Consider the following 21,353-nt stretch of genomic DNA (forward strand, 5'->3'; position numbering starts at 1 on the left):
GCCGTTCATTTTTGTACATGCCATAAAGGGGGGGGGGGGGGGGGGGGTGCAGAAAAAAAAAAAAAAAAAAAAAAAAAACAGAAAATGAATTCTTACAGGCAAAGGCACAGACATGACCATATTTCCTCCATAGACAGCAGGTACATATAGAATACTTGTCCCAGTGTGTGGATCTATCCTTTGAACAGGACTTGGAGATTTCCCCAGATTGGGGTGAGGTCCCAGAGGAGGAGGGGGAGGAGTATATGCTCGGATAGGATTTCCGATTAGAACAGAAGGATTGGGCTGAACTGAAAAGAAAAAAAAAATATACACAAAAAGAATATGAAGACTATCTATTTCATTCTTTTTTTCATCTTAATAGCATCTATCTTTACGAAGTATGTGCACAACTCTCTAACAGCATAGGTCTGATAAACCAAGAGAAAGCATTAATGAAATCCTGTATCCCAATTCAAAAATTTGAAGAGGCAGAAAATGCGAGCTGAGATATAGAGAAACAGGTAGCTGGTAACTGCATTAATAAAAGAATCTCCCAAACCAATTAAATGTGCTGACAGTCAGAGCAGCTGTTAAACACTGCATCAAAAACTAGAATCATGCTCCTTTCTTTAGCAGGGAAGACAAGCTTTAAATTAATGCTTTTTCAAATTAATAACAAAATTAAGCTGTTGCCTGCTACCTTGCAAAAGTATGATCAGTAATATCTGGATATATGACAGCACAACGTAAGTTCAAAGTACATCATAAAACAGTGCATGCAATATAATGTCCTAACTCTTATAGTGCCAATACACTGGCACAGTATTTCACATTATGATTTTCAAACGCAGCCATTTTTAAGAGGCCGACAATGCTGTGTTAAGGCTCTAAAGTCAGTGTGCACAACACCTATAAAGGGATAGCCTCAGAAATACCTAACGTCCACCTGAGTCTATCATCTGTTTCCCAAATGCACACAAGAAGCAAATGGCTTTCAAATAGATAACAGACCAGATACTCGATATATGTCAAATTACTATCAACTTCACTGAAGCCAAATCAGCGTGAGGCCAGATGAATTCCTTCAGTAACAGCAGAGATACTTACCAATTCCATCAGGTGGGAAATGGTCATTCTGGTTATGATGATGGACCTTGCCCTTTAAAGGGAAAAACAATAATAGTAATGCTTTGCATTCTTCGGCAAACCGAAGCTTTTTATTTCAAGTGAACATTATAATTAAATACAAAATAGAGTCTGAAAGAAGTTAGCCCAACATTTTATTCTTACGCATTCAACTGTCCAGTTGCATCATGTGACTATGAATTCATGAAGCTGGACATTAAATACCACTAATTCAATTAATCCATGGGTCATTACCAGTCCCTCTGGGGATACTCTCTCCTAAGGCCTGTTTTCAGATGCAAGGAGAGTTACAGCAAGCTACTTTGAGTTTCCTTTCTCACCATTTTATTTCCTGCTGTCTCACTTCTTTTAGGAGCAGCACCCAGTACTAACGTAGCCCTCAGTATTCCTCTTCAGTGGCAGCTCTTAGTGGAAGCATGATCCATTTTCTTCTCCAGGTTTCGACTCAAGAACCTTAGAGACAAAGTAGCTGCCGCCAGTTTTACTCAACTGGTCACCCAGCCTCATCAGACATTGCCTCCCTACCCCATCTCATGCATCTGCTTCTGGACTTTGGCCCCTTAGTGACTGCTCCTCCAAAAGTACAACACAGTAGAGTCAAGAACCAGAGTACTCTGGGGAAACTGTTTTTCCTTGGTGAATTGTACATTAGAAAAGGAGGTTAACAGAACTGAGTTATCCCTCCTACATGCTCATGAGTTTACAGCATCAACTGATTAGTTAATATTCATAAACTGTGAGCATATATTCAAATGCCGGTATGCTCTTAAGTCTTTTGCAGGATAGGAATACCTTACTTAATCTGGACCTAAGTACATTCACAAATTTAAAATAAATGTAAAAACCCTTTGATGCTGCAAAACTTTTCTTGCCCAGGAGATAAGTCTAGGCAGTTTCCAGCAGGCTGAGCAAATTAGTCAGGGTACAAAGACAGGTTGTTTGACAATGTTGACTCATGCATAAACCAGATTAAAGAACTGGTCTCTGAATTTCCCTCTCGTTTTAAAAATGAATTATTGAAAAATAAAATAATAATTGCTTTTCATTGCAGTACTTAAAGAAAAGAAACCTGTTTATTCACTAAAGAGAGCAAGATTCAATCTAAAAATGTAGAGGAGCTACATGCCTTAATCACTCATGGTTAGCACAAGGCATTTCTGCATCTGTTATGCTGTCGGTTAGCATGAAGCTGTACGTGCAGAAGTCTAACAAATCTCTGTTCTACCTACCACACTTGTATTTTATAGGTGCCAGATTTTTAAAACTGGAATAGCAAATAATTACATAAATTCTTAAAAACAGCTGTCCTGTTGAATAGGAGCTTCAGCATGTAACGTTATCAGATTGGTAAATATAAATCAACTGAGGCCATTTTTAAGTTGGGGAAGGGAGATGCTGGCTTTCTTTTGTCTTTTTGTTTTCATAGTTTTGAAGGCTTAATGACTTTATAATAGTCTGTTATTAACTTAACCGTTATCGTTTCTCAAAGATTTCTACATCAAGGTTCATTTCCCTACCCATTTACAAAATATCTAACCCTACACTGTAACTGATGGCAATTGAGAGCACTGGAGCACAGATACACTCAGTTTCTGCTAAAAACTTGCTCCACCTTCAGAGTATAAAAATCCACATTACATAAAGGCACTTAGAGGAAACTCAGACCAAGATTTAGGTGACTCCGGGCAGTTAACAGCCTTGTCACTCCTAGGATCCCCCTTTAGTCAACAGACGGTAGAAGAGAGTATTCTCCAGAGACTTAATCAGACCTGTGGTCCTCACTGACTGTATAGAACATCTAGGACAGCTACGCATCCCGACTAAGTGCCTGAATCCAGGCCGAAAAGCTGGAGCACAGGCAGCGAGCAGGAGGCAGGCAGAGTTGTAAAATTCAGAGCCCAATTTACTGTACGCCAACTACCCTGTGGGAAGCTCCAAGTTCTGAAAACTTTCCGTTTCCACATCATCGCCTTTAATCAAGGCTATGCCTGTCCAACTCTGCTGTTTCTTCTGCACTTCCACCATCCCCAGCCAAGCCACGCAAACGCAGGTGAAGGCAGATGCCTTCACAGACAGGGCTGCCATGCAGCACAGCAGCCACTTCCATTAGCTGGTTGCTTCTCAGAGAGACAGGACTGGAACTCTCTCGCTTCTTTCAAAAATAAACAGCAAAGAGGTTTTTAATGTCCTTACATAAATCCAAGAGCAATTCTGCTGAATAAGAAGGTGCCATTTTTACAAAATCACTCTTCACCACATGTGGAAAACAAGCCCCAAACGGCACGGATGTCCATGAACTCACCACAAAACACTGTATTGGAGGCTGTTCTCATTTTTTCACTACAAAATACACCAGCACTAGGTTTTCAATCTTTCATCTTTTAATGTTAAATATTGTACTTAGGAGGTCTAAAATAAGCAAAGCTAACCATCTGCTTTTAAAACTTGAGCAAAGGAAAACGTATCACTTATCACAGCCATTTTCCGTGTGTGTTAGAGCATTACCTGCTCGCTTTACTTCTGTTACTGCACATGCTAGCTGTCAATTATATTCAGAGGGAAGAGATTTTATTATAATTATGATATAGGTGGTTAAAACACTTCAAATCTTAAGCTGAAAATACAGTGCTGGCAGTTTGAAAGCATCTCTTCTGATTTCTCCAGCACAACTACTTAGTTTACTAACAAACTGGAAAAAAACCAAACAGAACAGTCTATTCACAGGACTCTCACTTCCCCCCCCCCCCTTTTTTTAATGTACTATACCTGCATTTTCAAATACTTTTCTTTCATTTTAGGAAACAAAAAATATTAATAGTAATGTTCCACTATTAAAGAAAATGCATTCAAGGCTGAAGCACTCATGAAAAATGAGAGTGAAGCAATGACTTTTTAAAGACAATTTTTTAATTTATGGTTTTCTGTAAGCCTAGTGTTTTGACACATGACTAGATGCTTTAGAAATCTGATGTTTGTTTCAGAAAGCAATGCATCTTGATGAAGAAACCAAATGTTCTCACTTACAAGCTCTCGTTTGGGAAGGACTGCCAAAGAGAAGGCTTTCCTTTTTGTACTGTTAAAAAACCTGCCGTAAAAATTTCATTTCAATGATACAGCTTGCAACAAAAATGCAAAGCTATGGAAAATACGTATGTTTCTTTCTTCTTGTACAGCAGAATTCATGACAAAGCTGACAACCGGCATTTTAGCTGCATCTCTAAACACAACTGAATTAAGGTATAACTCAAATTATTTTGAAATCAACTACAAAGAACTATTAAAATAGAATTAATTACTAATATATCACCCCACAAAAAGCTCCAAAATTTAGTGTTACTCTTTATCATCCTAAGGAAGCTATGTATTTTCATCACAACTTTACCTGCTTTTATAAAAACAGATGATAAAATTACCACTAAGCAGTAATTTCATCTCTCTGCCCTCTTGATGCTAATGAAATATGGTCTTCTGAAGGACATTATCAATGAGCTAATCTAAGCAATATACTGTTTTACAACATATTTTTAATGAAATCAAACAATTATCTTACATAAGTCCCTGAATTTTCAATGTGATTTTTAGATCAAACCAAATCACTTTTGGCTATTATTTTGTTGTTTCCTTATACTCCTTGCCACTGGCTATATCACCCTGCTGTTTCTTGGGGTACAGTCAGAGCACAAGCTGCTTGCAATAGGGATTGCCTCTTGTTCAGAGGGCTTAATTTGGCTTATCTAAATACTGAGGCCAAGATCCATGGCCGAAGTTTGTCAGGGTCATTGCAACACAGTCAATGAACATGCCAGAGTGACCCAAGGTATATACATTTTAGTCAGGAAACAAGGCTTGGACCACCCCAAGCTATATGGCTAAATACTGTACTATAATACAAGTCTAGAGCTTTTACTTGAAAATGCTGAGGGTCCCCCTCTGGAATTTGCATTCATTTCTGATTGCACTGATGCCATTTTAAAACAAATGGTTTGTTCCATAAACCTTTTATGTCATTTCGCAAAAGGCATTTCTACATTCACTTCCACTTTCTGACAAAATTCATCATCAGTAAAACTTTACCTTTGGTGGTGACTGCTGTTGTTTGGTGGCATTCGCTGAATGTTGGTGCCGAAGAGCTCGGGGGATAAACTCAGGAGCCAGTGGGTTCAACACGTAAGTTTTCTTTAACTCCAAAGCTTCCAACTGAGCTTTGATCTGTTCAAATGTGATACCGTGGAGACTTTCATTCTCATGACATAGGGCAATAAACCTTTCCCAAAATTTCCTACGGAAAAAATTTTTAGAAACAATAAAAAGGAGTAAGACTCGATGGCTGCTGTTAAAATTAAAACAGATTTAACATAACTGTGTGGCATTTTTATTTTTCCTGTATGCTCATTTTACACACCAAGCCATCCATCCTTCAACCTGATCCACGCATCTGAACCCTACAGCATAATGCAAAGCTCCCCAGTCATTTACAATGGACATATGGGTCTGTCCATGCATATCAGATCGCAGCACTGGGTGTAGATCACATTTAATATTAATGTCATGGACAAGCCTAACTTGGATTTTTTTTCCTAAAAAACCCAACACAGCAAATACAATGCTTAAAATTCTGGAAAGCATGTGATTTATGGAATTTATTAAAGCTCAAAGAGTCACAGGAATTATATAGATTCTCAGTCCCAGAAGATACCAAAAAGATTCTATGAATTTAGGCATATTATTCAATTCCAGTGTCACAAATACCAAAGTTGAGATATACCCTCAAAACGACTCTTGTGAAACACTTCAGTCATGTGAAGATTAACATGTCAGGAGTATCTAGAGGGCCTTTGAGATCCTCTGGTGGAAAAGAAATAAAACCATAAATTTTATTGCGTGTCAGATATTTCTATAACATATAGAAGAAATTTCAAGCCAGAAAGACAACCATCACATGACACATGACTTTCTCTATGAAAGTTCCGTATCTAACTTTTTGGAGGGTGGAGGGGTTATTTAAACCATGTAATAAAAGAATATTCCTACCTGTCTTCTGCTTTCTTATGACATATCTTTCTACTGCTTATAAAAAAAAGTCTTTACATTTTTAACATGCATAGCAGGACCTATATGAAAATGATTTTTTTTAAACCTCAAAGGAATTTTTTGGGTGAAGTTACTTAAGCTTAAAAGATATTTAAATAAGGTCTGAAGATGTCACTTTAAAAACAAAACAAAACAAAACAAACAACTGATTGAGCTGTTCTCTCAAAAAAATAAAGAGTAATGAAAGTTATTGAAAAAGAGCATTAAAAAGACAATAGGTGTGCTTGCTTATAACTCATTCTAGTTCACCCTTCAGTAACAAGGTCTGGCCTATAAGCAAGCACTGTTATTTCCCCCAAACCTGTAAAATGAGAGATTGCTGCACACGAATTTTTACAGCAGTGTCACATTTTGCTGAGTAGCTGACTTTGTGGAAAAGAATAAATGTCTTTCTTGCAAGAATACTGTAATGTTACTGATGTATTTAAGAATTCAAAATAGTTTTCCCTAAAAGCCCATCTTCTGTTGTGATTTTATACAGGCAAGAAATGCTCTTTTAAAATTCCAGATGCAAGATGGCCTGTTTTCTGCACTTTGCTCTAAGGCAAATATACCTTGCAAGGTTTTAAGTGAGGATTAAAAACCAAAATGAAATACTTCACTGGGATGCTTTAATGATGGAACTCCCTCTGATTAATCAATTCAGTCACCAAACCTGCTGCCAAGTACCACAAATCCACTGAGACCCATCGACTTTTGCTTAAAATGCCCCAAGCAGTCTCTCTACATGTGGAACGCTTGTACTGGGGTGTAAGGACAGAGAATAAAATACTGCCGTCTCTGTCTTACAGTTTAAAGGGAGTGTCTGCCAAAACAGCCCTGTCTAGTCTGATTGTAACACACAGAAATGTAATGATTACCCTGGGCATACTTCACAAAGCTCTCAACAACTATCATTACAGAGTCTTGACTCATTTTGACAGGTATTAGAATATTTATAAAATTCAAGTACTCTAAACTTTTTTGAGGTCTGTTTTTCCTAATGAAATGTCACTTCTTTCAGACTTCTATACCCCTGTTGTACTAAAAAATAACCATCCTTCTAGCAGCATGCCTGAGCCCCTCCAGCACTATTTTCAAAGAGTGAATGTTCAATTATTCAGTGAAACCAGACAATGGTGTATTAAAGGGAAAGCTTGAGATACACCTTAATAAAGCTCCAGTGCTTCTTGTTTCTTAATTCTCTTTTTGTTTTATAATTTTGAACAGCTATACATATACAAACAGCTACTGGTCTTCGAAAGGCAAACTCAACCCCTAACCACCAAGACTGTAACTTATGTACCATGCTGATAGCCTATACTTTTATTTTAGTAAATTTTTGCATGCTCTATTTCAGATACTTTGAAGGAGCCATACTTAGAAAAACTGCTGAGCCCCCACATTTGAAAACTGGGCCCCCTTTGGGTATCTAATTTAAAACCTCAACACTCAGGCTTACGTGAAAATTCAAGAGATTATCTTCCTCACTGGGATTCAGAGAGAATAAGACACATGGTCATTCTCCAACAAAAACTGTATTTTGACGGATGGTTACAGAACCAGGAATCGTCCTAGGTGCTAGCTAGACTAACTACGGATTAACTAACTCTCTGACTTAGGCGACACTGCACATCCTCAACCCCAATGTAGGGAAAAGAAGCAAAATTTATCAACTAAGAGTCATTTCTGAACAAGCGGTATGAGAAATCTCAGTCAGCACAGCATGGCAACCTCTACAGCTAAGTCAGGTATCTCTGCAGCGTAAGATGCTGAACTAGAGACTGGACCAGCAGACTGTAACAGACACTCATCATTTGTGGATCGAGTGCTCAGGAGGCACAGATCTCTTACAGTTACATAAACCAGATCATGTCTAAAAAAACCAAGCAGGTAATGGGAAAAGTGAAATAAAACCACAACCATTAGTTCCCTTTTAATAAGATGTTTAGAGCAGATCACTGTACTAACGCACAGAACTCTTGACGTGTCCCCAGCAGATAAGCGGTTAAATTCAGCTTATCTTTCATAAATGCAGTAAACAAAGGATTGGTTTCCGTTTGGGTTTTTCAATTCTAATCTTTGAAAACCACATCCATTTTCAATACAGTAGAAGAATACTGCTCCGGAAAGTAGAATACAACATAGATCTAACAACTGACTAATACATATTTTTAGCTTTATTTTAATAATGTAGTCAGTGCAGTGTTTCCTCTCTTCGAGAAATAAGCCTCGGGGTTTATCTCTGATCATCTCAACATTTCAACTCTTCCATCAAAAAAGAAACCTTTGAAGATCAAGAACTTGGTATCCTTAACATCAGTGTTTACATCTCTTAGCATTTTTCACATTTCTTCGTTTACTTCTATAAAAAGTAAATTCACTCAAACCTTAACGAGGTTTTTCCTAGTGCCATGAAGACATATAAAAACATAAATAATGGTTTTCAAGTCTTCTACTTTCATACGACTGCCATAATATTCGACTTTAAAATGCTACATTACATTACAATTTTTAACTCCAAAATATATATTACTTTTATTTATATACAGAATTGTAACAGGTATAAAAAAAAAACCACTAGAAATTAAAATGAAGCATCTTCAATTGTTACTGTCAAGTAAAAATCAGAGCAACTATAAATACATTAAAAGACAGTTTATCAATGACCAGCTGGTAGATATCTCACACTTTTTCTCTGTAGGCTGCTATACATGGTGACACTGTGACTCTGGATAAGAAAGTAAAACCAGAACAAAACAAAAACAACCACAAAAAAAACCAACAAAAAAGCTACACTTGTCCACCCGTAGAGGACATTAAAATCGTCTGCCTCTCATCTGTAGTGGGTTTCTTCATAAAAAATGTCCTCTCTCTTCCCTGTCAGCAAGACTTACGGACGAGGGGACAGAGCGGCCCTTGCCCAAGTGCATGCTTCCAGCTCCAGAGGAGACTTGTTAAATGGCATCGCAGGAATTACTGCGGCACAGACCGACGCTGCTCAGCCTACGCAGGGCTACAACTGCCTGCTCTGCCTGAGGGGTGAGCTCAGCAGCACACTTTGGACAAGCTGAAATCGTGCCTGCAGATTCAAGCCTCTGCAAGAGTTGGGAACACACCTAATGCTTTATCATCTTTATGGTATTTCTGTGGATACAAACATGAAGAATTTCAATTTCATTATACAGTTATTTTAAGGTTTTAAATATATTATGTCTTATTTGGCACCTAGAAGAACATCCATCATTTTACTAAATCCACCAGTCATACATAAACACGTTTTCTAGTATCTTTAGCCCTGATTAACTAAGGAACATATATGAAGTACCTGCATCTTCCAATGGAACATAAAGCAATAGGATCTCCCACCACAGCTACCAAGGATTGTGCTCTTGTAATGGCAGTGTTGAGAAGTTTATAATTAGACAGAAAACCATAATCCAAGTCTTCTGTTGAATCCTCCAGTAACTGCTCTTTCCTTTTAATTGGAGTTTGCTTATGTTTGCAGGTATGCCGTGTTCGTACTGTGCTGAGAAACAAAACTCTAAACTGTTTTCCTAAAAGGAAACAAAAACCAAACGTCTGAGACAATTGTAGTTATCTCCGCTAGTAACACACAATCAGACCACTGCACTTGCCAGCCAGATTTCACACCTAGATATTCTGAAGAACTGATAGCTACCTTCACATGAAGAGCTTTATGCAAGAATAATAAGATTTAAAAATTTTAAAAGATGCACTATAAATAGCATATTCTATTACGAGAATATTTCCTCTTTAAAAAACTTATTTTTCATCTTGATATTAATCACTCCAGAACTTTCTGAAATGCTAATTATCTTTACAACATGGCCAATCAGCCAATAAAAATCTTGGATTTATTTATTCTATCTTAAAACAAAAGTTCTGGACATTCTTGTTTCATATCAAAAAATTCTCAAATATACGAATACCTACCATGAAGAAACAGAACACACTACTCACTGTCACTCAGTTATGTTATCATTTTCCTTTGTTTATTACTGACTAAAAGTGCAGCCTAGCAACAGGCTACGCCTACACAAAATTCTTGTTATCAGTGTCATTCCAGGAACAAATACCTACATTTGTGGACCCCATTTTACAGTCTATTCCCCAAATGCAAAAAATCAGTAAAACATTTTGAGGCTAAAGCGTCGTTACATTTTAATTTGGAACTCTGTTTTTCCCCTTACAATAAAAAACCATCAGTTTTCACATTTTTCACTCAATCGATTTACTTAAGTAAGCTTGCACTTAATTTTGAAAAAAGATAAATCTCACATCCATGAGTGTATTGCTTTGGTATTCAATGTTGGAACAACATCTAATCAGCATACTTGCCAGTTTCATTTTGACACATCAGTTTTTATGGGCTATATCACAGCTCTCCTTTTGTTCTGATCGTTTTAAGATTATTTTAGTAAGTCTTACTTAACTTCACCAGTCACATTTTTCACTTCCTTAGCATATCTTTGAGACATATAACTATTACTTACCCTGAACATTTAGCACTCTCTCAACACTGACATCAGACAGTCTTTTTTTCCGAAGTTCAGCCCGAATTCTGAACACTTGATCAGCATAAGGTGTTACGACACCTATACTGCCATCATCCAACTTGCCCCAGGCAACAGGCCATTTTCTTCTTAATTCTTCTACACGCTCTACTACTTCAAACACCTTAAAAGAAAGTCAGAATTCTTAAAAGTATGTTCCATTGACGATCATTCTTTGATATGGAAAGAGAATTTGAATTTTAAAGCTTGAAAACATTTACATGACACAGTATTACATAGCCTTACTGAACAAGCAATAATACTATTGCATTCTATAGTGATACTCTAAAATATCATGTATTAAAACAATGTATTTACTATACAGTACCTTTTTTTAATCTTGACATAAAAGTTTGCCCACAAAAGTGTCACCTTTAAAGTACAAGCTGAGAAATTACATTAATAACCTTAATTTTCATGCTTGTGTTCTTACAAAAATGTCAAGTGCAGTAGGACCTTTCTTATCATACTTTATCTAATTTCCGTAAGTAAATATACTGCCTAAATAGGGATTATTTTATTTTTATTCTGGATTTTATATATGTAATATTAGTGTTTGATAACTCTAGAAAGAGAGTATGTATACCAGAGCACAATCACTTCACATTCCAAAGGACACCATCAGGAGTTTCAGATTATTCATCAACTGCTAGTTCATCTCTATGAAATACCATTAAGTGTGCTACCTGAAAAGACTAATGAGTAATAAAAACTGAAAACCTCCTCCTGTGATGAGACAGGCTTAAAGTAACCTCCTGCCAGAAAGAGCCAGACACAGCAGCTTCGGTTTCAACACACTGAGTAGAGACACTGCCCTATAGAAGGTATTTCTGAGTAACTTTATGGAAGGTTTGTGGGTTTGCTTGGGTTTTTTAACATTTACATTCAATATGTCATTTAATAAACATCAATATGTCATTCAATAAATATTTATCCAGCTACTTAAAGCATGCTAATTGATGAATGCAGTTTTCCTATAGCATCACAAATGCAAGCTCAGGCTCTTAATGGAAGCTAGGCAGATAGTCTTTCCTACAAGAACCTCAAGTATTCTTAACTTTCTTCTCTTCCCTATTCATCTAGTTATCCTTGGCTGGGGGAAGGGGGCGTTAAAAATAAATTTAATCCTCCTAGCTTTTATATTATCTCTTCTTCAAATTGGTGAGAGGGAATTCTAGGGACTTTCATGGACATTTCAGGAACATGAAAAGTGATATAAATCACAATGGGTATGTATGATAATATAAAGCATAGTAGTTCCTAACTGCTAAAAATCTCTTGCTTCATGCTGACTTCTTAGCATCTAAGATCTGATTATATGACACGCATTCTCATTTAAGTATATATTTTTTAAAAATTAATCTAAACTGGAACAGTTTATTGAAAAATTCAGGAATTAAAAAAAATCAGGAGGAAACTAATAAAGCAAAAAAAAGATCTGTTAATCCTTAAAAAGCCACAAATAGTTTATTTTTTTATAATTTTGGATTTTCACAAGGCAGTGAAAATACGTGGCTGTTTTTGAGCAAGTCCTGAATATAACTTTTTGCAACATAAATTCTTGTATTTAAAAGCTAGTTCTACTGACAAAGGAATAAACTTTGATATCTATAAAAAATGTAGCACAAATATAACGATCTTTTGCAGGTATTTTGGCAAGTTTTTCTGAAAGCATATAGCTTTTGGATACATAGTTAGAATTAACACCATGTAGGGAAATTTTAGAATTAAGACCAAAAAGGGAATGTATATTTTCCTGATTAATACTTAATATAGGCACCAACGAACCACAAGGTGCCCCAATGCAAAGGTCCATTAAGGGTCAAACAGAAAAAGTCTCCCTCATCATCTGAATTTCAGTTTTTCATGTTGCTGTTTAAGCAGCTGTTGTCCTTCATTTCTGCCTGTAGCTATTAATGACTCACAATTTTCAGACAGTTACTTGGCCACTGAAGATATTTTTAGCTTTTTTACAACTTTTCTTTAAATGGCAAAGCAATCCAAGTAGATTAAGGAAAGTAGTCAGGTGCCTTCAGTTTTTTTCAGTCATGTGTCCAGAAGTCATTGGAGCTTCTTATTTAAGTAGGTATTTTAACACGTCAAAGAATGCATAACGAGTGCAGCGTAATAACAACAAAAAGGTTGAAAATTGTGCATCAGATGAAATGGACCATGATCAACAAGGGGAAACACAGACAGCTCTGCAGTGCTTCATAACAAACACTGCGGCTAAACTGCAACCTAACTTCAGTTAAAATTCCTCATAAGTTTAAGAAAATTAGTGGTATTTCTTTGGTTTTCTTTAAATGTCAAGGACATTTCTTACAACATCTTTTTGGTGGGGAAAAAAGGAGTTGGGTCAACCCCTCCCTAACGTGAGGTGACTGGAAAAAGGCATCTTCCACCACGAAAAGTATTACCAAGCTGGGGGGGAAAGGGGGTGGTATTTGTTTTTTGTTTGCTATTATGGGTTTTGGGTTTTTTTAATTCAAAGGAAGGAATGAGAATGAAAGTAATTTTTGAAGACTACAATAAATCTATGTGAAACAAACATATTGAGAATAAGTTCTCACTGAAAAAAATCTCATCTGCACATGATCAGTTAGACACCGATCCTAAACATATGAAAGCAATTATGAAATGTTACTCTAGAGGACTCTTATCTGAGTGGGAACATTTCTACAACAGTCAAAGAAATCTAAGTTTGAAGTAAAACCGCAGTTACTCTCAGTTGCTAAGATACATCCATCAGAATATGTCACAAAAATTATCAGGAAAGGCATCTTGAAGAATGAGCCTGAGAGAACTACATGCAGCTTGCAATTTGCAAAGAAAAAAAGAAGATAAATTAGCGGAAATGTTTACTACAATTGCAATGTTCGCTACTTCATGTTTAGGAAACTCCATGTTCCCCTCTTCTAGCAGAGGACAATTTATGTCTTCCACCTACACTGAGCATAAACCAATAAATTCTGGGGGAGGGGAGCTTTAAGAAAACAATCAAGAATAAAGCCAAAGACGAGTTACCTCTGCATTATTGTAAAAAGCTGTACTATTTTTTTCTTGCACATCTTCTCCACGTGCTGTGAAGAAAGTTAAAGGGTAGAAATCTTTGTGTGCTGGCTGCTTTCCACTTGCCATCAATTTGCCTTCATAGAAAAGTTCAGATGTATAACTGTAACAAGGCAAAACAGAATAAAATGCGGAGTCTACATATGAGCTCACTGATAAAATATGCAAATCTCACTGATAAAATATGCAATCACAAACTGCTTCATAAGGAAAACAGAACCACTGATTACTATTCGGGATCTTCAAGTGATTTCTCTGAACTGATATTTCCTACTACAGATGGAGCAGAAGGCACTAAAACCATGCTCTTCCAACACTTTTTCTACGAAGGCAGTATTTTCTTCTAATCTAAAGCTCAACAAAGTTACTAACATTCTCACTAATGTTTCACTCCGAAGTTCTCGTGGCTTGAAACTGGGCAAAAGGAACGCTTGCTGTCTGGGACTGGTTAGTCCCCAGGCTGGCTGGACAATGAGCCTGCTTACAGCAGTTAAGAGTTGTTGAACTTGGAAGATAAATTTACTGAAGATTCCATGCATGCTGAGCACAATGCAGGCCAAGCGTTCCACTTTCAAGCAAGCTTTTCCTCTGTGACTCCTACTCCAGACCAATCTGTGTTGCTAGTCATCAGAACCACAACCAGAACATACTTCCTCTGCTGGCAGCAGGCATTACAGAAGCTGGCTGACTGAAAAAGAAATGAGGCAAGAACTACTTTCATGGTGAAAAGCAGGAGGGAAGAAGGCAAATTGAACGGAACAAGACAAAAAGCCAGCAAGAAGAGACTGCAGATTACTACCGGTAGTACTGTAAGTACTGTATACTACTGCATGCACAGAAGAGCTAAACTACGGTACTGGCTTTCATTAATCAGTGAATTCTGGTATAATCTAACTTTCGAATGCTCAACCTCCAACCTTAACGTTCTTCGGATATAGCTCTGTGGATGCAGTAACATGAACGCAGCCTGACATGAAGACAACAAAAGCAGGAGACCGTACAGTCAGTAGGCCCACCAAGTTCTTCCAGGCTTCCAAATATCGCAGCTTAAGATGTAAACAACTGGTCACAGACAAGCTAAAGAAACTAGGCTGCTACCAAATCATCATCGAACAACTGCCGGCCACTGCTAACCAGAACTGGCTTACACTGGGCAATCCTGAAGAATATGCAACTCTCTTCTGTGGACTGAGTTGCAGCAGTTCACTGCTGCCAATGAGCAAAACTAAATTTCTTCTGCAAATTAATTCGTAGTAATAAGTTCTCATTAAACAATAAAACACCCTTTCTACAAGGACTGTTTTTTCCAATTACAGCTCCAAAGTCAGGCTGAACTAATGACTTGTTCTTTCCTTAATTTCTTTTGGTCTCTTTACTTCAGTTAGGTAGGTATGATTAATGAGCCCACCATAAACCATCTTCCTACACTTACTTCTGTCTTAAGTGCCATGGTCCCATTTGTCAGTGGAAATTCCACATTATGAGAAAAAGTAGACTTGAGACAATCTCCTAAATGGACCACCATCAGAGTATTTAGCAGGTTTCGCTTCACACAGCAATACTTTCTAGTGGAATTAGGCACACTGGACTTTCACTAGACAGCCGACTAGCCCCAGTGGTACTTCTGCAGTCCACCTCAGTGTTCAACACAGTGGCTCTTTCTAGGAACTCACTGTCTGAACTCCAACTGCTGAAGTGAATTTTCATGATCTTTCTGAGGCAAATTTTCATGGAAGTGATCTCTAATCAAAAGCTGAAACGATCCCTTCCTTTTCAGATTCCCTCTCATTTCAAACTTACAATTTCAAGAAATGCATAAGAAATTGAGCATCACTCAGTCCATAATGACAAAGTCCATAAAATGAAGACAGATCAAGCTGTGTAACAAAATATGTTACATTCTCACTCTTGATTCCCCAGAGTACTTAAATACTTCTGCTTTTGCTTTGAACACAGTGATAACCTAATTAGTATGACTGGATACCAACATAATATTCCTCAGTACATATTTGAGCCAGGATTTCAACTTTAGCATTTTTCCCCATGATTGCACTTATTCTTTCTAGCACAGCTCATGGATGAGCTCATTACTCTAGCAGCCATTAGTTTATCATAGCATAAAAATGCTAACCCACTGATTAATGTGTCTTGAAAGAAGTAATAAAAAGAGACAACAGGAAAGAAACATGCCCAAAATTTGACCTATTTTTTTTCTGTACATCGCTGTATATCCATACATTCCTTACATTGTACATAACTTACCGTTCCAAGATAATGCACCCCAGTAATTCTAAAATTGTGAAACAGTTCAATGAAACACAGACCCTGTATAATATATGGCATAACAATTAAAAAGGGAAAGTTAGCTCTTCTTTTGCTCAGTGTGCCAGTCTTGCAGCCAAAGCATCCCCACCTGAATGAGGGGTCTGCAACACAACTAACTGAACCCCTGGTGTCTGTTCTAGGAGACTGAAGTTCAACCTAGTAACAAAGAATTATTCTACCAATTAACTTTGAAACAACTAAGATTTAATTACAGAAACATGTAATGCTTCTCTCTTCATTCAGGTGTGCTCGGCTCAGAGTTGTTTTATTCACTCACACCAGTCAAAGAAAAGCATGATACAGTGAAAAAGTTCACACCTACTTGATGATAGCTTCATGGGAGCGATAGTTCTCACACAGCAAGATCCTGCATGGAAATTCTGCAGGGTAGTGCTCATAGAGCCGATCAAGCAATGAAACATGAAGGTTTCTTTCCCTGGCAAATTCACTGTAGACAAAAGGACTGAGCTGTAATAGACACACACATACAAAGAAAATGTAACTAAATATGTGGACTTGAAATTTCATGCTCCCAACATACGTATTTTGCATCAAAACAAAAATGAAACCTTACTTTTACTGTACATTCATAGGTGGAAGACATGTACCATGGCTATTCCATAGAACTGCCCATCCCTACTGTAAAAGCGACAAAAGATCAGCATGCTTTTAAAGGAACAATAAAGCATTCAACAACTATGTAAAGAGGAGAAAAGAATCCTTAGATATAAGTTTTTTCTTTGTGGCTTGCACAGATGAATAACTCAAAGCAGAGGGCTGTTTGACAAAAAAACAAAACAAAACCAAACCAAAACTGTGTTTTCAATGCCATTACGCAATTAGTTGGACAAGCACTTTACAGTTAGGTTACTACCACAAACAGTACAGATCAGAAAATACAGAAATTTGTAACACAATTTTTAAAAGTTAAATAGAAAGTGTTTGGAAAAACTAAAACCTAAGCAGCCTAGTTACAATTTGTCATGGTTTAACTCCAGCCAACAACCAAGCACCACCCAGCCGCTCGCTCACTCCCCTCTCCCCAGTGGGATGGGGGAGAGAATTGCAAGAGTAAAAGTGAGAAAAACTCATGGGTTGAGATAAGAACAGTTTAATAATTGAAATAAAGTAAAATAGTAGTAACAATATGTAATATGTAATACACAAAGCAAATGATGCACGATGCAATTGCTCACCACCCACCAACTGACGCCCAGCCCGTCCCCGAGCAGCGGTCCCTCCCTCCCTCCCAGCCAACTGCCCCAGTTCATGTGCTGAGCATGACGCCATACGGTACGGAGTAGCCCTTGGGCCAGGCAGGGTCAGCTGTCCTGGCTCTGCCCCCTCCCAGCCTCTTGTGCACCGGGCAGAGCTTGGGAAGCTGAAAAGTCCTTGCCTAGTGTAAGCACTACTGAGCAACAACTAAAACATCAGCATGTTATCAACATTATTCTCATACTAAATCCAAAACACAGAACTGTACCAGCTACTAGGAAGAAAATTAACTCTATCCTAGCCAAAACCAGGACAGTCCCCTTATTCTATACCATCTACGTCATGCCCAGGTCTTACACTTTCCAATTAATCACCACCTCTTTTCCAGTCTTTATATATATACACACAGGTATCGTTCCCTTAGTCTATGGGCCATCCCTCCGAAATGTTTGTTGAGTTCATTTAGTCCATGACTTTGGGATCCATCTGTCATAACAGTCTTTCAGGGCAGGAGAGACAGTGTGTGGTGTTGGATTGTTGCATGCTGAAGCCAGTTTCATGCTCAGTTTCATCAAAGTTTATTCTTCATTAATCTAGGTGATTCTTACTGTAATACTGTTGATATGGCACATAGCAACCATAGAAATGCTGACATACAGCGTTATGTAGCAATTAATGTCATACAATTCGGTTCATTGGCTATATTCACCCAAAATCAAATCCCCTTGAGGTACACATGGGACTCGTCCATCCTTTCGCATCACCCACTAAGTGCACCCAGGTCCTTGAGCAAAAGCAATTCCACAGATGGGTTTGCCTTTGCCCAAGGCAGGAATAGCCCAGACTGTCTTCCCCAGCATATTTTTTATGTGCGCTACAGGGACTTCATCTCCCTGTACAGTACATAGAAGTTTTGATTGGGCAGGGCCAGCTCGATTGACAGATCCTCTAGCGTTGACTAACCAGGTGGCCTTTGCTTAATGTGTATCCCAGTTTTTGAATGTCCCACTACCCACTGCTCTCAGTGTAGTCTTTAACAGTCCATTGTATCGTTTGATTTTCCCGGAGGCTGGTGCATGATAGGGGATGTGATATATCCATTCAACGCCATGCTCTTTGGCCCAGGTGTCTATGAGGTTGTTTCGGAAAAATGAGTCCCATTGTCTGACTCAATTCTTTCTGGGGTGCAATGTCGCCATAGGCCTTGCTTTTCAAGGCCCGGGATAGTGCTCCAGGCAGTGGCGTGGGGCACGGGATGTGTTTCCAGCCATCTGGTAGTTGCTTCCACCATTATAAGCACATAGTGCTTGCCTTGGCAGGTTTGTGGGAGTGTGATATAATCAATCTGCCAGGTCTCCCCATATTTATATTTCAGCCATCGTCCTCCATATCAGAGAGGCTTTAACCGCTTGGCTTGCTTGATTGCAGCACATGGTTCGCATTCATGGATAACCTGTGCAATAGTGTCCATGGTCAAATCCACCCCTTGATCACGAGCTCATCTATATGTTGCATCTCTTCCTTGATGGCCTGAGGTGTCATGGGCCCACCAAGATAGAAATAATTCACCCTTATGTTGCCAGTCCAGATCAACCTGAGCCACTTCAATCTTAGCAGCCTGATCCACCTGCTGGTTGTTTTGATGTTCTTCAGTGGCCCGACTCGGGTACGTGAGCATCTACCTGACATGCTTTTACAACCAGGGTCTCTACCCAGGCAGCAATACCTTGCCACAATGTGGCAGCCCAGATGGGTTTGCCTCTGTGCTGCTAGCTGCTCTGCTTCCATTGCTGTAACCACACCCATAAGGCATTTGCCACCATCCATGAGTCACTATAGCGATCAAGTACTGGCCACTTCTCGTTCAGCAATATCTAAAGCCAGCTGGATGTCTTTCACCTCTGCAAACTGACTCGATTCACCTTCTCCTTCAGCAGTTTCTGCAACTTGTCATATAGGACTCCTACAGCAGCCTTCCACCTGTGATGCTTCCCCACACGTTGGCAGGACCCATCAGTGAACAGGGCATATTGCTTCTCATTTTCTGGCAGTTTATTATACAGTGGGGCGTCTTCAGCACGCATCACCTCCTCCTCTGGCGACATTCTGAAATCTTTGCCTTCTGGCCAGTCCGTGATCACTTCCACAATTCCTGGGCAACTGGGGTTTCCTGTTCGAGCCTGTTGCATGATCAGTGCGACCCACTTACTCCACGTAGCATCAGTTGCATGATGTGTTGCAAGGGATCCTCCCTTTGAATATCCAGCCCAGCACGGCAGTCGGGGTGCCAGGAGGAGCTGTGCTTCAGTACCAATCACTTCCAAACCAGCTTGAATCCCTTCATACGCTGCCAATACCTCTTTTTCACTTGGCGTATAGCCAGCCTCAGATCCTCTGCACACCCAGCTCCAAAATCCTAGGGGTCGACCTCGAGTCTCCCCCAGTGCTTTCTGCCAGAGGCTCCAGGTAGGGCCATTCTCCCCGGCTGCAGTGTAAAGCACATTTTTTACATCTTGCCCTACCGCGACTGGCCCAAGGGCTACTGCATGAACTATCTCCCGTTTAATTTGTTCAAAGGCTTGTCATTGCTCAGGGCCCCATTTGAAATCGTTCTTCTTCTGGGTCACTTGACAGAGAGGGCTTACAATCAGACTGTAATTTGGAATATGCATTCTCCAAAAACCCGCAATACCCAAGAAAGCTTGTGTTTTTTTTCTTAGTTGGTAGAGACATGGATGTTATTTTGTTTATCACATCCATTGGGATCTGACAACATCCATCTTGCCATTTTATTCCTAAAAACTGGATGTCCTGTGCAGGTCCCTTGACTTTACTTTGTTTTATAGCAAAACCAGCCTCCAGAAGGATTTGGACTATTTTCTTCCCTTTCTCAAAAACTTCTGCTGTGTTGCCCCATACAATACCTGAAATGTATTGCAGGTGTTCTGGAGCTTCTCCCTGTTCCAGTGCAGTCTGGATCAGTCCATGGCAAACGGTGGGCCTGTGTTTCCACCTCTGGGGCAGCCGATTCCAGGTGTACTGGACCCCCCTCCAAGTGAAAGCAAACTGTGGCCTGCACTCTGCTGCCAAAGGGATTGAGAAAAATGCATTAGCGATGTCAGTTGTGGCACACCACTTGGCTGCTTTTGATTCCAGTTTGTATTGAAGTTCTAGCACGTCCAGCACGGCAGCGCTCAGTGGCGGCGTGACTTTGTTCAGGCCCCGATAGTCTACTGTATAGTCTCCACTCTCCATTGGACTTTTGCACTGGCCATATGGGACTGCTAAAGGGTGAGCGAGTCTTGCTGATCGCTCCTTGGCTCTCCAGTCAACAAATCAGATGGGAATCAAGGAGTCTCGGTCGGTGCGATATTGCCACCGGTGCACCGTCGTGGTAGCAACTGGCAACTGTTGTTCTTTGACTTTCAGCAACCCCACAACAGAAGGGTCCTTCGAGAGATTGGGCAGGGTGGACAGCTGTTTAATTTCCTCTGTCTCCAAGGCAGCTGTACCAAAAGCCCACCAGTACCCTTTTCGGTCCTTGAAATACCCTCTCCTGAAGTAGTCTATGCCAAGGATGCACGGGGCCTCTGGGCCAGTCACAATGGGATGCTTTTGCCACTCATCCCCGGTTAGGCTCACTTCGGCCTCCAATACAGTCAGCTGCTGGGATCCCTCATCAAATACAGATGGGTTCTGCCCCTGTATAGCTTGATGGCATGAGGGTACACTGGGCACCAGTGTCCACTAGAGCCTTATACTCCTGTGGGTCTGATGTGCCAGGCCACCGAATCCACACAGTCCAGTACACCCGGTTCTTCCTTTCCTCTACCTGGCTGGAGGCAGGGCCCCTCTAGTCCTGGACATAGCATTTGTTACTCACTTCTTGTAAATGTGAATCAAAAGTCCCTTTATTAAGATTGGAAGCAAAATCAGCCCTTCTACTCTGTCTGGGGAACTGCTCAC

General features: G+C 39.4%; 1 protein-coding gene across 8 annotated transcripts in view; it reads right to left on the reverse strand.

Annotated features, from left to right (window-relative positions):
- The window catches only part of HELZ (helicase with zinc finger), a 97,283-nt gene that overhangs the window by 13,963 nt on the left and 61,967 nt on the right, over window positions 1-21,353 (reverse strand). For all 8 annotated transcript variants that reach the window (XR_015703323.1, XM_087751149.1, XM_087751150.1 and 5 more), the window contains 7 exons: window positions 16,495-16,640; window positions 13,803-13,950; window positions 10,716-10,899; window positions 9,527-9,755; window positions 5,203-5,407; window positions 1,090-1,141; window positions 97-290 (listed from right to left, as the gene is read on the reverse strand). Coding sequence is in view for 7 of the 8 variants with exons in the window: in XM_087751149.1 (XP_087607275.1) it covers window positions 97-290; window positions 1,090-1,141; window positions 5,203-5,407; window positions 9,527-9,755; window positions 10,716-10,899; window positions 13,803-13,950; window positions 16,495-16,640 (1,158 nt within the window). In the remaining variant the exon portion in view is untranslated. The remainder of the gene's footprint in view (window positions 1-96; window positions 291-1,089; window positions 1,142-5,202; window positions 5,408-9,526; window positions 9,756-10,715; window positions 10,900-13,802; window positions 13,951-16,494; window positions 16,641-21,353) is intronic.

This window comes from Nipponia nippon, unplaced genomic scaffold, assembly GCF_047370975.1.
Source record: "Nipponia nippon isolate SJK-2023a ecotype South Korea unplaced genomic scaffold, ASM4737097v1 scaffold_14, whole genome shotgun sequence".
NCBI lineage: Eukaryota > Metazoa > Chordata > Aves > Pelecaniformes > Threskiornithidae > Nipponia > Nipponia nippon.